Raw genomic sequence first — 14,053 nt, forward strand, 5'->3', positions numbered from 1 at the left:
TTTATTTATTCATTTGAGAGAGACAGACAGAGCATAAGCAGGGGGAGAGGCAGAGGGAGAGGGAGAAGCAGACTCCCTGCTGAGCCAGAAGCCCGATGTGGGGAGATCAATGACTTGAGCCGAAGGCAGATGCTTAACCATCTGAGCCACCCTGGTGCCCCGATTTTTTTTTTTTTTTTAAAGAACTACTGGTTTTAAAAAAATATATTCCAAGGAAAACAACAACAAAAAACAAGCACATTTTAAAAGTCAGCATTCTTCTACCAAGATTTGCTGAAGTTTGAATTACAGTGAATATTATTATTGTGTGATAATAACATAATTTGAGAATTGCGGACTGAATATTATCACAGAAATAAATTCTCATAGTCCCAGAAAGTCTGTTATTTCTTTCAAGTGTGAGGGTTCGATTAGTGAACTGTCTAAAAGGAATTTATTGTTCATAATATATAATTTAGAATATTACAAAATCAAATTATAATATAGTCCCATTTTTGTTGAGAGAAATACACATACCACAGGGTTAAAATGGTTCTCTCTCATTAATGTAATTATTGATGATGGGTTTATTTCCTTCTTTCAATATTTCAGCACTTTCTAAATGTTCTAAAATGAATAATTATGGCTTTTGGCAATCACATTTTTGAGTGTGAATTCTAAAACAAAAGGACAACCTGAGAAACAATTTTTCAAAGTGCAAAACAAGCATTTCAAATGTGGTCATGACATGTAATAATGATATGGCTTAAAAACATACGCATACTTTCTGGGCATGTCTTTCAAGAAGTCTGTGAGTCCTTTCTTTAGGATTAAAAGAATTTAAGCGATAGTGGAGAAAACACACGTAAAGCCCATATAACTTAGAGACCACCGACCCGGTACCTCGGAAGGGAAACCAGCAATCGTTAGTACAGAAATCCAGATGGGTTCAAATCTGCCTACACAGATCACAGTCGGACCTCCGGCTTTCCTCTAAGCCCTCGGCTTTGTGGCATTTACCCAGCATTTACCCAGTTCGGCACTGCAGTAGTCGCCGATGACCCACGGGAACACGGGGTACTGAGAGAGGTCGTTGCAGCTGCGGTCCGCCAGGTTGTTGAGGTGCAGGAGGTACTGGTAGTTGGACAGGTGCCCGCGCTGCCACTGCAGCATGTAGCTCTCCGCTGTGCGCTCCGCCGCATGGTGCTCTGAGGGGGACAGGGCCCACCGGGTCGCCACTGAACTTGGCGAACGCCGGCTAAGTTGTACTGAGCGTGTAAAAACTAGATGGTTGGTGTTTTTTTTTTTTAATATTTTATTTATTTACTTGACAGAGAGAGAAAGAGAGACAGCGCACATAAACAGGGGGAGGGGCAGAGGCAGAGGGAGAGGGAGAAGCAGGCTTCCGGCTGAGCAGGGAGCCTGACACGGGGCTCGATCCCAGGACCCTGGGATCATGACCCAAGCTGAAGGCGGATGCTTAACCGACTGAGCCGCCCAGGCGCCCCCAAAATTAGATGTTTTAAATGTAGAACCTCTAATGCATTTTTGAAAAATACGTTTTAAGAAAATGAAAAGTAGGCTGTAGTTGGTTTTCACCAAATACCTGTTGCATTAAATATGAACATCTGCAAGGATATTCACCAGGAGGGAATATTACTACATATCTAAAACATATGGTCTATATTAAATATATGATATAAAACAAATATGAAGGTATGGAGCAAATATGGAGGTATTACATGGTAATGCATAATATTTACTATATCATATATGGCCTGCAATATATACAAAGTACTTGAGTTTTAATGCCTTTAAGAAGCCATGACCATTTGTAAAAGCTTATTTCCTCCATTTTTTATGAAATCAAAACAAAAACAATCTGAGTTCTCTTTTAGATCAGGAAGAGGTCTACTACCACAGATTTGCCAATGCCTACGTATTATGAAGGCATGTGAAGAGCGAGGCAAAGAAAAGAACCCGCTGAAGGAGAAAAAGGTCTCTGGTGGGAAAACATGATTTCTCAAAGGAGAAGAACCAGAAAGTCCCCCACACCCCCTCAGGAAACATGGAATCACAGAGTATGTGGCACCAAGGAGAACTTTCCTCTTGGAGAGCATAAAGTGACTCAACTGTTTTAATTCGTTCGGAAAATTCTGCTTTCAACGTTTTGTTGGTTGTACCAAGCAACTTATCTAACTTATCTGTTGATTCAATATTTATCCTTATTTACTTTTACCAAGTTTCTTCTCTAACCAGCTATAAGGAAAGAGCTTAAAAACTCAAAATGCTTATTCTCATTTCCCATACTCACACACCTCAGAGAAAGTCTGACCAACTTGAGGAATAAGATCAGAGGGAATAAGGAAGCTTTAAGGAGACAGGTTTTTAGGTCATGGCAAGAGTTATGACTTGAGATTTTTAGGACTCACCATGAAAGTTGAGTTTTTTGTTGTAATCTTGTTACATAGTTAGAGGAATAAAATGAAAAAAAAATCAGGAGGCAGGAAATAACAGTCAACTTGTACCAGAGCTATACTTACGCATTAAATTAAATGTAACAGCTTAATGTGAGAAGAAAAATATTTGAATTCTAAGCCTACTATAAAATAAAATATATTCCTTATTGCAAATAAACTATTCTTCTGAGGGAAAATTCCATTTCTAAGGGAGTACGACTAGCAAACAAAGTTAAGATGGCAGTAATAAAATTCCAACATCTATTTTTGAAAATCAACCCATTCTAGTCATCTAACAACTCTGTACACAAGAATAATTCAAGCATACAATTTCATATGTTTATGCCTAAAAAGAAAAATCAGGTGTTCTTTCTATTAAAGGTGGGAAACTTCACACTTTTATGGAAGACTGAGGAATTATTAATTAAAAGCAAATCAAGTCCCATGGTACGATACGGAGTACAGAAGGCTCATGTGTTCCTTTTGTGCCGTTTTCCAGCTTTGTGATTAAGACCATAGTTAACGATTACAAACACATGACTGGACAGCTCACTGCTTCAAATTAAAAAACCAAGTCCTGGTTTCTGAAAACGAATATAGACAAGACTGAGGAGAAAAATAATTAGGTGGATTCTTTATAATCCATTCAACTTGGGGGTTGTTAAAATGTAAAAAACATTTAAATATACTGATCAAGAGTTTTTCAAACACACAATTGGAGTGAACTATCGCCCAATTTCATTTATATGAAATTATGATTTAGTTTGTAGAATGCCATTCTGCCAACCCTAGTTCCTGATGAGAAGGAATAAGGAGACCCAGAGAGGTGATTCTAGATACAGCATTTCTCTTCTCCTATTTCCTAACCCAGGTACTTAGGAGTTGAACCACCCTCACGTGAATAGATACAATGAAGGGTGAGCACCATACCTAGATATGTGGCAATATAAAAATAGAGGTCATCTCTATCTTGAGGTTCATAGAACTTTAGGTAGATGTCAGAACAGAGGTCGTCTTCTGTGCAAAACACTTCCAAGCCCTATAAATTCAGAAAGAAAACAGTAAAATAAATAGCACTGTTTACCTTGCCATCTCAAAACAAGCTACGTAAGTACAAAAGCTTTTCAGATAAAGATCTGTATTTTTTATCTGCAGATATTATCTATTTACATTCTCCACATATAGATTTGATTCAGCGATGCACATATATGCGTGTGTTTGTATGAATATGTGCATGGTATGTGTATGCGTGCATGCACACAGTTCATCCAAAAGAAAGACTTGGAGACAACGTGCTTACAATACGACATACTTGCACTTTTCAGACATGCCATGATTGTTTACAAGTCAATAAACCATTGGCTAAACTGAAGATCTGACAATCATCCACCGAGAAGTGACATTCCGCAGGAACTCACCAAAGGCATGAGGCCGTGCCTCCTTTTGTAAATGCGGCGGACATCTTGGAGTGTTATCTGGACCACAGGTTTCTTTAAAAGTAGAAAGACAATCTCAAACATCAACGTTCGGACACAATTAGAAGCTGCCCTTTGGTATCAGAAAGGTGAAAAAGTGGCCAAATCTTGACTTCCTGACGTGTTACATGTGAACAATCAGAAAGGCAGCTCTTAGAACAAGGCATTTCTGGTTTTACGTCCTGGTCTGCCCTTTTCCACTAACTTTATGACCTTGGACAAGTCTCCCTACCCTCGCTCAGGACCCCCAAAATGATAAGGCACTGATCTATCCTTCAGGGTCCTGCAAGGTTGCTGAATGATAAGGGATATTAAAGTGCTGGCACAGATAACCTCTCAGGAATTTTGCTATCTTTTTATAGATCACTGGTTTTCTTGGAACTGACACAGTACATCTTCTTTTAGAATGTATCTAAAATTTTATCTCTGTAAAAACTACATTGTATTAAGGCTCATAAACAACTACAGTATTAAGCAGGGCCTCTAAATTTTTCTTTCTTTATGAGGAGGAAAATTTTCTTGCTTCTCAAGAGGCTTAAAACACTAGTAAGAGGAGAATGAGGTTAGAAAAGCCACTGAGTTTGGCTAAATGGTGACACATCCACCTTTCCCCAAGTGAGAGGGAGGAAAAGCCCACATGTGCAACTGTGGAAGCTTCCTCAAGACTGGTCAACGATCATAGCCCAGAGATTTGGGAGGGAATACATGCTCACACTATGGATCCTGAAGCTCTAGCACATACTCAGATATAATCCCAAAAAGTTTTTGACTCAAGTCATAGTAATAGGAGCGGTCAAGCCAACTATTAACACCAGCAGAGCATGCCCTTCAGCAATGTGTAGCGTCTGTGGGAGGGCTTGGCGAGGGTGCCCCGCCACCTGGTGGACAGACCTGTCATAGCATCATTTCTCGCACAAAAGCATTAGACGTTTTAGTGACCGAATGACTGACCCACCAGCCTGGAGAATTTCCAGGACGTAGCCTCCTATGACAGAAAACACGTTCTTCAAGCTGCCCTGCCAAAGGGTCCAACGCACTATCAGAGTGTATTAGCATTTCTGTTCTTCTAATGAACCACTCCAAAAAGTGTTCACATCTAGATAAAGCGACATATTTTTACAAATTTTAGTGTGGAAATCCGAGTTTATCTTTACTATAAAGTCACTGAGAAAGAGAAGACTGTTTCCACCATCATGGTAGAAGCACCACAGCTGTTCGATGACAGAATCTCCACCGGCCCCTCTGTGCTGGCTGGCAGGGGACCGCGCCACACTGCTTGTGATAGACTCAGATCTACTGATTCTGCTCCTCATTAAAGAAAAACAAGTAATACCCACATATATGCGCACATAAGCAGATATACAGAAAATACCCATTTCTCTTTAGTATATTTCATTGGTCTCTTCCAGAAGTGCTTCCAAGGAGAAAGGTATAAACCTCTAACAACCCTTTATTAAAATTGGAGGCGGGGGGAGGCAGGGTTTCTTGTCACAGCGAGGGCAAGGGACCCCAGAATTACTGAATAGAGATCGGAAGAGCTCGAATCTGGATGAGCGGGCATCAAGATGACATAGGGAGGCCTGCTGAACACACAGCTGCTGGAGGGGAAGGGGGCGGAATTTCGATCCTTGCCAAACTATGACAACACCGGAACTGTGAGGTCAAGTTCCCGGAAAAGATGAATATTCCAGTGCTAAAGCAGCTCCCCATCTGACCCTATGTCTCTGCTTACCGGGTACCCATTGAGAGGCTGAAAATACAGGTTTGTGTCGGTGATGCACACGTGTCCAGGATTCGTCACCAGCGGAGTCACCATTTCTGCTTTGCATTCCATGTGCAGCTTTTCAGAAACACTCTGGAATCTGACAATACAGTTTTCAGCAGAAGTAAGAAAAATCACAAATCAATCTACTTCCTAAGTTTAACTTTCTCAAAGGGAGCTACAGTGTGACTATGTATGACATCTGTCTAAACACTACACTTAATACAAGAAAAATGGTACTATAAAAATTGGTGGTTTAAATAAAACTGACATTCTTTAAAAAAAACAAAACAAAAAACTTGACATTCTTTCAGATGGTCTAGTGAGAACCCGAACAACAACAACAGATGAGTTTATCACAGAAGAGAAGACAAATAAGTAATAGCAAAGAACCCTTTATAGCTGAACTGTTTTTCCTCCCAAAATAAACTGGCCTTGAAAATATTCCTATATTAACATATTTTTCTATTGTTGTGTCTCTAAGACCTATTTTTAGAGTCACAGGTGCCATTTACTTCACACAGCACTTTATAAGGCCATGAGTCCATAGTTAGAATTACTTAAACGTCAGTTCCAAGGTAAGTTCTTTGTGGCTGTAGTAAAACCAGTCAAATGTGATTTTTCCACTACCCCTCCTAAATTATTTAACTAGTCGAAAAAGTCCATTTTCTTTGTGCTTTACTAATGAGTAAAAAAAAAAATTAGAGGGGAAACAACCAAGTCATCAACAGCTGAAGGCAATTCCTTAGTGACATAACTGGGTTAGAAATAAATCTCCCCATTGTTATAAGTAACAATGGGACGAAAGCCCACAGGACAGACTTCTACTTCCGTATGAAGTGAAGGGGACCTCGGAGCTGTCACCCTAACCACACACACCGGCCAGAAGAGCTACACAAGCCTTTTTATAAAGCAGTCAGGAAGCTTAAGATGCAAAGAAACCTGAGTGAAGAGAGCAACGGTTGGGTGGCCTTGGGTGGTGACAGATAGAAGGGGAAGGGCTGCGGGATGGAGAGAGGTCTAGAAAGAAGCCAAAAGCAGAGTCGGGACTGAAGAGCAGAGGCGCCAACATGCTGCCACTGGGTGGGGAGCAGGGGGAAATCTCCTAGCGTTCAGAAGGCTGGTGGCTCGGCCGAAAGGTGCGAAGATATCTCCACGGTCCTTCAGGCGCTCAGGTCCCGAGCCCCACTGGAAGGAAGTCTCGATTGCTCCCCAAAAAGAATCGTAGGCAGCAGAGATGGGGAACGTAGCTATGGCTGCCACGAAGCCTTCACCCTGATCAGTCATGGATCGCGCTGTCAGAGCCCCCGGGGGACAAGAAGGGAGACACAGAAGGGGTGGGCGCACGACCACTTCTGGAGGTAAACGGCATTTAGTTGGGTCTCTACGTCCAGATTAGAGAAATGAAGAGTTACTTAAGCAAGCTGAACAACAGACTAGACACAGCAGAGAAGTCCAGTCAGGCTAAGAAAGGAGGGTCAGAAAAACAAAGGACAAATGGAATGCTAACAAACACTAAGACAGTGGGTTTAAAATCAACTACATCAATAATTACCTATGTCATTTAGGTCCACCTGGTTGAGGGTTGTTCACATCGTCTATACTTTGTTGATGTTTTGTCAATTTTGTTCTATCAGTTACTAAGAGAAGGGTGTTGAAATTGCCAGTAATTGTGGAATTATTCCTCCCATTTCTGTCAAATTCATGCCTTGTGTATTGTGAAGCTAACAGTTAGGTTCATATACATTTAGATGTGTATTATACATCAACACACAACAGATGTGTTGAACCCTTCATCATTATGAAGGATCCCTCCTTATCCATTTGTCTTGAAGTCTGCTTTGTCTTCTTTTAATCTGGTCATACCAGGATTTTCATGTGGTATGACTGCATGGTATATCTTTTTCTATCCCTCTATTTTTAACCTGTGTCCTCATTCTGTTTCTGAAAACACACACACTTTATATAGTTGAGTCTTGCTTTTTATACAGTCTGACAACCTCTACTTTTTAATGGGGATGTTTAATTCATTCATTCAGTTTTTTAGAGTGAGAGCAAGCACGGCGGCGGGGGGGAGGCGGGGAGGACAGAGAGAGAGGGAGAGAGAGAATCTCAAGCAGACTCCACGCTCAGTGCAGAGCCCAATGTGGGACTCGATCTCACAACCCTGAGATCATGACCTGAGCTGAAACCAGGAGTCGGATGCTTAACCAGTTGAGTCCCCCAGCTGCCCCTAATTCATTTATGATAAAAAGAATACATCATGATCAAGCGGGATTTATCCCATGAAGAAGGCTGGCTTGACACTGAAAAAAATCAATGTAACTCACAACATTAACAGAATGAAGTAGAAAAAAAGTGATCATTTCAGTAAGTGCAGAAAAAAATATTTAACAAAACTCTAAACCTATTATTGAAAATACTCTTGGCAAACCAGGAATAAAAGGGAGCTTCTTCATTCTGATAAAGGGCATCCATGAAAAACCTACAGCTAGCCTCATTCTTTAGTTGTAAAACAAACCCTTTTCCCGTAAGATCAAGAACAGGGCAAGGATGTGCTCCCACCGCATCTATTAATTAAACAGTACAATGAGGCAAGACACATAAATAAAAGCCACAAGGATTCCTGTGAAACGGTCCTTATTCATAGATTAAACAATTATATATAGAGAAGACTCTATGCAATCTATAAAAAACCCATTAGGACTAATGAGTAAATCTGGAAATGTCACAGAATACAAGGTGAATGAAAAAAAAAAACCCACTGTATTTCTACATACCAGTAACAAATAACTGGAAAAATCAAATTTAAATAGCATCACAAAAATCCTCAACCTAGGAATTCTTCCAACCACATATGACCACACTGACAGACTGAACATATGAAACAGTGGGGGAAAAAGTGGGTGAGGCGTGAAAGACCTCTGCGGGTTATCTTTATTATCTTTACACCTTTTCTTTAGATCTAACATTAGCCTCACATAAAGTACTTTAAAGGGTATGTTTTGGGGTGCAAAAGGGGGAAACTTGAAGATGAAACTATAAATTACATGGAGTTAGAGAATCATCGGTACTTGAGTATTGTAATAGTATGGAGGAGGGCCAGAGAATACCCTTTGAAGAGACACGTGTTGAAGTAATTATGGGTGAAGTGTCATGACATCTTATAATGTAATTTCAAGTGATTCTGAAAAAGGCATGTATTTTATACACAATATATATACAGGCATGTACACATTACCTATACGTATATACACACATAACATATATACCTGCACACACACGCACTCATGGAGCATGCGCGAACTAAAGCAAATCTGACAAAATGTTAACAAACTAACCCCGGTGACCTGTAGAGTATCTGTGTTCATTATGTTACTCCTTCAACTTGTGAGGATTTGAAATTTTCAGAATGAACAGTAGAGAAAAATAAATATAGTTACCCTTCATTTCTTCAATAAGAAAGTATTTCCTCATAACCATGATGAAAGCTTATTTTGGCAAAAGTTTACTTTTTTCTTTGAGAGGAAGTATATAACACTGGAGTATCTTATTTTATTCTGCAAAAGTTTCTTCCCCAAATTCTTCAGCCTAATGTTTTAGAGACTGGATTAAATTAAAACTTCCAGAGTGAGCCATTTTTTAAATTAATGTCACATTGAAGCCCAGGATTGAAAAAATCACTACTCAGAAGAATTATGCATTCTAAGTAGGTCAAAAGAAGCTAATTCCTCTTATTCCTTTCCCTTCCTAAAATGGAAGCTATTCTTCCCCCAGCAATCCACTTACCTATAATATATCCTGCAAGTATTAAAATAGAAGGAAATTAATGCTATGTAGGTAAAACAGAAAAAGAAGCAAACAAATATAAACACAGAAACATTATTGGCCAGATGACTTCACTGGCAAGTTCTTCAACACTTTAACGTTGTAGTGTGAGGGTCACAAATCTCACAAATATAGCAATAGAACAGAATATTAAAAACTATTCTCATTTATAAACATAAGCATCTAGCAAAAGCCTAACACATCATAATCCATAAATGAATTTATTCAACCAGTACATTCTCTGTTGTCCTAAGCTGTAGTGATCCACAGATTTAGCAGAACTCTAAAATAAGAATCTAAAATAAAAATACTTAGTGAAGATGGCCTGCAATAATTTATACATAAGATTTTGTACACATTAAAGAGTTTACATATAAAGTTAACAGAGCTAATCGCAAAGTTTAGCAGGGTTGCTGAAAACAAAATGAATACACAAAAATCCACTGCACTCTATATATCAACAATAAATGGAAAATGAGTTTTTTAGGACACTATTTACAACACCATCAAAAATATGACGTACTTGGAATAAATCTAGCACAAGAGAGGAACGACCTTTATGGAAAAAACCATAAGGAAGACATTAAAGAAGGCTAAATAAATGAGTGATTCAATGCAAGCACAATCAAAATCTCAGGGAGTTTTCTTTTATGGAACTTGACAAGCTGTTTCTAAATTTATATGGAAGTGCAGCATAAGGCCAAGAATAGTGAAGACATAAATTAAAAAGGAAAACAAGGTGTGAGGCCCTGAACCTGCAGATGCCAGGAGTTATTGTAAAGTTACGTGACCGATACAGCGGTATTGCAGATGAGACGCAAATCTACTTAGTATGAGGCAAGAAATAAATGAGAGCAGGTTCATATAAAAGCATAATTATTTGCAGGAAATATCTTCATACTTAGAAAAGCCAAGAAAATCAATGAAAAAAAAAACACTGGACCAGTAGGAATGCAGTCTCCTGGTCCCTGCAGGACTCTTTAGTAAGATACTGATCACAGCCCGAAGGGTCAGGAAAGACTTTCCAGAACAACCAACATCTAAGCTGAAATCAGATGAGTAAGTAAGAGTCAGCCAGGTGCAAAAGAGGAAGGAGGCCGAGCACTCTAAGCACAGGCAATACGTCCAAAGGCTCAGAGGGAAGAGAGTGTGGGGAAGGCTCGGGATCTGCATAAAGGCAAAGAGCCAGCACACAGAATTCGAGACAAGCCACCAGCGACCAGAGTAGTGCGCAAGGGCTAGATCAGAAGCCGTGGAAGGTTGAGACTTCACCCTGAGGGCAATGGGAAATCTTGAAGAGTTTTAAACAGACAAGTGACATAATTAAGTTCTTTAGAAAAACCACATTTTCAAAGTACACTCGGGACAGTAGGGGAGCCAGGACAGGAGAAGGGCGGACTGGGGGCCGGTGGACAAGCTAACAGCCGTTAGAGTGTCCTAAGTGAGGGTGACGGTGGCCTGAGCTCAGCAACAACAATGGGAAAAGATGGTGACAGACTAGGAAGATCTTAGGGAGCATCCGTCAACGGGCCTGGCTGTCTGACCAAAGTCAGGATGGAGAAGCCGAGGCCAGGGCCATTCCCGACCATGCGCAGGTCTGGGGGCCGCAGATGGTAACAGGGGCAGTTTGGGACAAGCTGAAGGAGGCATACAGGTTGAAGACGTGCACTCCTTTTAGAATCAGGGAATGAGGGGCACCTGGCAGGCTGAGGTGGTTAAGCATCCAACTCTTGATTTTGGCTCAGGTCGTGATCTCGAGGTCCTGATCCGGCTCCACGATCAGCAGGGAGTCTACTTAAGATTCTCTCTGCCCCTCCCCCTACTCACACGCACACAAACGCTCACTCTCTCTCGCAAATAAATTAAAAAAAAAAAAAAGGAAGAATCAGGGAATGAAATCATTAACTTACCTGTTTTTGTCAAATGACGTCCTAGCCAAACGTGACTGCAAAATAGCTGTTATCTATGAAAAAAGAACCATTTAAAAATAAGTATGAGTAAAATCTCAATATAATTTAATTCATAATAAAGACAATTTACTGTAGAAATTCTTACCATAGCAGTTTGGTCCCCTAGTTTGTCAAGGCGGGACGCTCTGTGAAGCTACAATATTACAAATATACAGGATTTTATTTTTTTCTCTAAAACAATATGAAGGTATTTCCTTAAAAGCAATGAAAAACAGCAATCATTCTGTTGCTTAGTAATGGTTAAAATCACTTCTGATATATCTAGGACTTCTTTCTAATATACAGTTTTCAAATTCAACATATTCAAGTAAATCTGCTTTATATTTATAAAAGAAATTGTGGTTTTACTGAGATGTATGAATATGATTTTTTTTTTTTTTAAGTTTCTGCCTAAATTTGCTTTGAATTCTCTGCCTGGTGAATGCCCAAGTGAGGCGCTGGCTTACCTGAAGCAAGGTCTCCACAACATCTTCCACTTTCCCTGAAACATCCAATTCAAAGACATACTCCATTTTGCCCTAACAAAAAAGGGAAACAAATCAAATCAAAGGAAGAGAAGAAGCATGTCAAACCATATTCCTTTAAGAACATCTGCAACCCCCCTGCTGATGTTTCTTTTCCTTAATGTTGGCACGTATCACTACGAACTTCCCCCTTAGTACTGCTTTAGCTGCATCCTGTAAATTTAGGCATGTTCTGGTTCTGATTTTGTCTCAAGATATTTTTTAACTTCCGTTTTTACTTCTTCTTTGACCCACCGGTGGTTCATGAGTGTTGTTCAACTTCCACATACTTGTGAATGTTCCTTCTGCTATGTATTTCTAGTTTTATTCCATGGTGGGCAGAAGGGGTACTCGATAGGATTTCAATCTTGAATTTATTTTGATTCGTTTTGTGACCTAACATGTGATGCATGCTAGAGAACGTTCCGTGTGCATTAAAGAAGAATGTGAATTCTGCTGCTGTTGGGTAGAGTGTTCCCTATGTGTCCCTTAGGTCCATCTGGTCTACAGTGTTGCTCAGATCTGCTGTTTCCTAAATGACCTTCTGTCTGGATGTTCTACCCATTACTGAAAGCGGGGCGCTGAGGTCTCCTATTATTATTGGGCTGCTGTCAATTTCTCCCTTCAGTTCTGTCAATGTCTGCTTTAAATACTTAGGTGCTTGGAGAATGAGGGACGAGATATTGTGAAGATTAATGTGATGTGTCACATGCTCTCTTCTTCTCTGAGTCCGCTGGGCTACACTGTCCTCTGTGTGCTGGACCACAGGTCCCTTGAAGCAGCAGTCTGATGTCCAGGTCCTCCTTGTTTTCAGCGGCCCCAGGCATCTAGGGCATATGCCATGTCCTGTCACGGCTCCAAGACAGGCAAGACAGAAGCCAGTCCCTCAGGCAGCCACCCCAACAGTCAGAAACCTGGACACATGGTCCAGTCTTGTCTTTCCCTCCCCAGGAGAAGTTGGGAGCTGAGAGATCCCTCCCATCACATGGTATTGGGTCCGGGGAGGGCCTACATTGAAAGGATGTTACAAACATCCCCATCAGCCTCAGTGAGGCTGATTTCATGCTAACCTGGGGTGAAGGGCCTCTTAATTGGTTTCCAGGTTTGTCACAAAAGGCATCGGTCCGTGTATTGTTGATTGAATCAGGTCGCCATGAGAGGAACAAGGACTTCCTATTCTGTCATCTCTCATGGTCACCATCAGTATCACTATGCCCCTCTTAAATCTGGAAATCCTCAGGTGTTCTAATTTGCACTGGAACAAAAGAGCTTTTCTTTGCTTCAGACAACCTCCCTCATCTCCCTTTACATAACTTTTCAAAGGGCCCAGAACTGCTTTGCACTTCAAGTGGGTATCAGGAGAGCCTTAGGAGGGAGAGCCCCCCAGGCGGTGGTTCTCAGCTTGGCGAGGCGGGGGGATATATCCTACCACCCCCATGAGGCTTTGGTCAATGTATGGAGGTACTACCCAACAGCAGGGGTGACAGTGTAGTAGGTGTGCTTAGTTTAGCCTGGGAGCGGGCTGCAGTGCAAGGGATGCCCCACACAATTAAGAACTATCCTTCCCTAAATGCCAGCAACCCCATCCGAGAGTAATTAAATCTCGTATTTACAGTTTCTGACTTAACTGGCACATGCACGTGTTTCTTATGCATAAAGCCCCAGGGCCACGGCGTGTGGTCCATGAGTCCCACAAGTGCTGGCTGAGAAACTGCAGAGACAGAGACTCACCCTGCGGGGCTGTCTGCTCAGAGAGGGTGGCTTTTCCTCATTCACAGAGGTGGCCCTATACAGAACACTAGCCTGATGTAGGTCCTATAAAGACTCTCTTTTGGTAAAAGCTATCCCTTTACTATATATTAAGCTGTAGCAAAAGAATTAAATAAAGCACAGAATGGCTAAATGTAAAATCTTCGCTTACTTGACAAGTCCTGGAAAACCAGACATTGTATTCAAGCCTACTCATAGTTTCTCCCAATTAAGAAAATTTATAAATTATGACTGAGCTCCCAAATAAGAGTATTTTATAACCTATCAATAATCTCAAGCATTTAAAAAAATACATTCTCAGTAATAG

At 40.7% G+C, this 14,053-nt stretch overlaps 1 protein-coding gene across 6 annotated transcripts in view; it reads right to left on the reverse strand.

Annotated features, from left to right (window-relative positions):
* NSMAF (neutral sphingomyelinase activation associated factor) overlaps positions 1-14,053 on the reverse strand; it is a 72,006-nt gene that overhangs the window by 32,453 nt on the left and 25,500 nt on the right. For 5 of the 6 annotated variants that reach the window (XR_003523120.2, XM_027612051.2, XM_027612043.2 and 2 more), the window contains exons 7-14: positions 11,920-11,991; positions 11,559-11,606; positions 11,414-11,466; positions 5,646-5,775; positions 3,857-3,928; positions 3,369-3,477; positions 2,412-2,438; positions 1,011-1,187 (exon numbers count right to left, since the gene is read on the reverse strand). Coding sequence is in view for 5 of the 6 variants with exons in the window: in XM_027612051.2 (XP_027467852.1) it covers positions 1,011-1,187; positions 2,412-2,438; positions 3,369-3,477; positions 3,857-3,928; positions 5,646-5,775; positions 11,414-11,466; positions 11,559-11,606; positions 11,920-11,991 (688 nt within the window). In the remaining variant the exon portion in view is untranslated. The remainder of the gene's footprint in view (positions 1-1,010; positions 1,188-2,411; positions 2,439-3,368; positions 3,478-3,856; positions 3,929-5,645; positions 5,776-11,413; positions 11,467-11,558; positions 11,607-11,919; positions 11,992-14,053) is intronic. The other variant, XM_027612033.2, reaches the window with a different exon arrangement.

This window comes from Zalophus californianus, chromosome 4 (assembly GCF_009762305.2).
Source record: "Zalophus californianus isolate mZalCal1 chromosome 4, mZalCal1.pri.v2, whole genome shotgun sequence".
In the NCBI taxonomy this organism is placed as follows: domain Eukaryota; kingdom Metazoa; phylum Chordata; class Mammalia; order Carnivora; family Otariidae; genus Zalophus; species Zalophus californianus.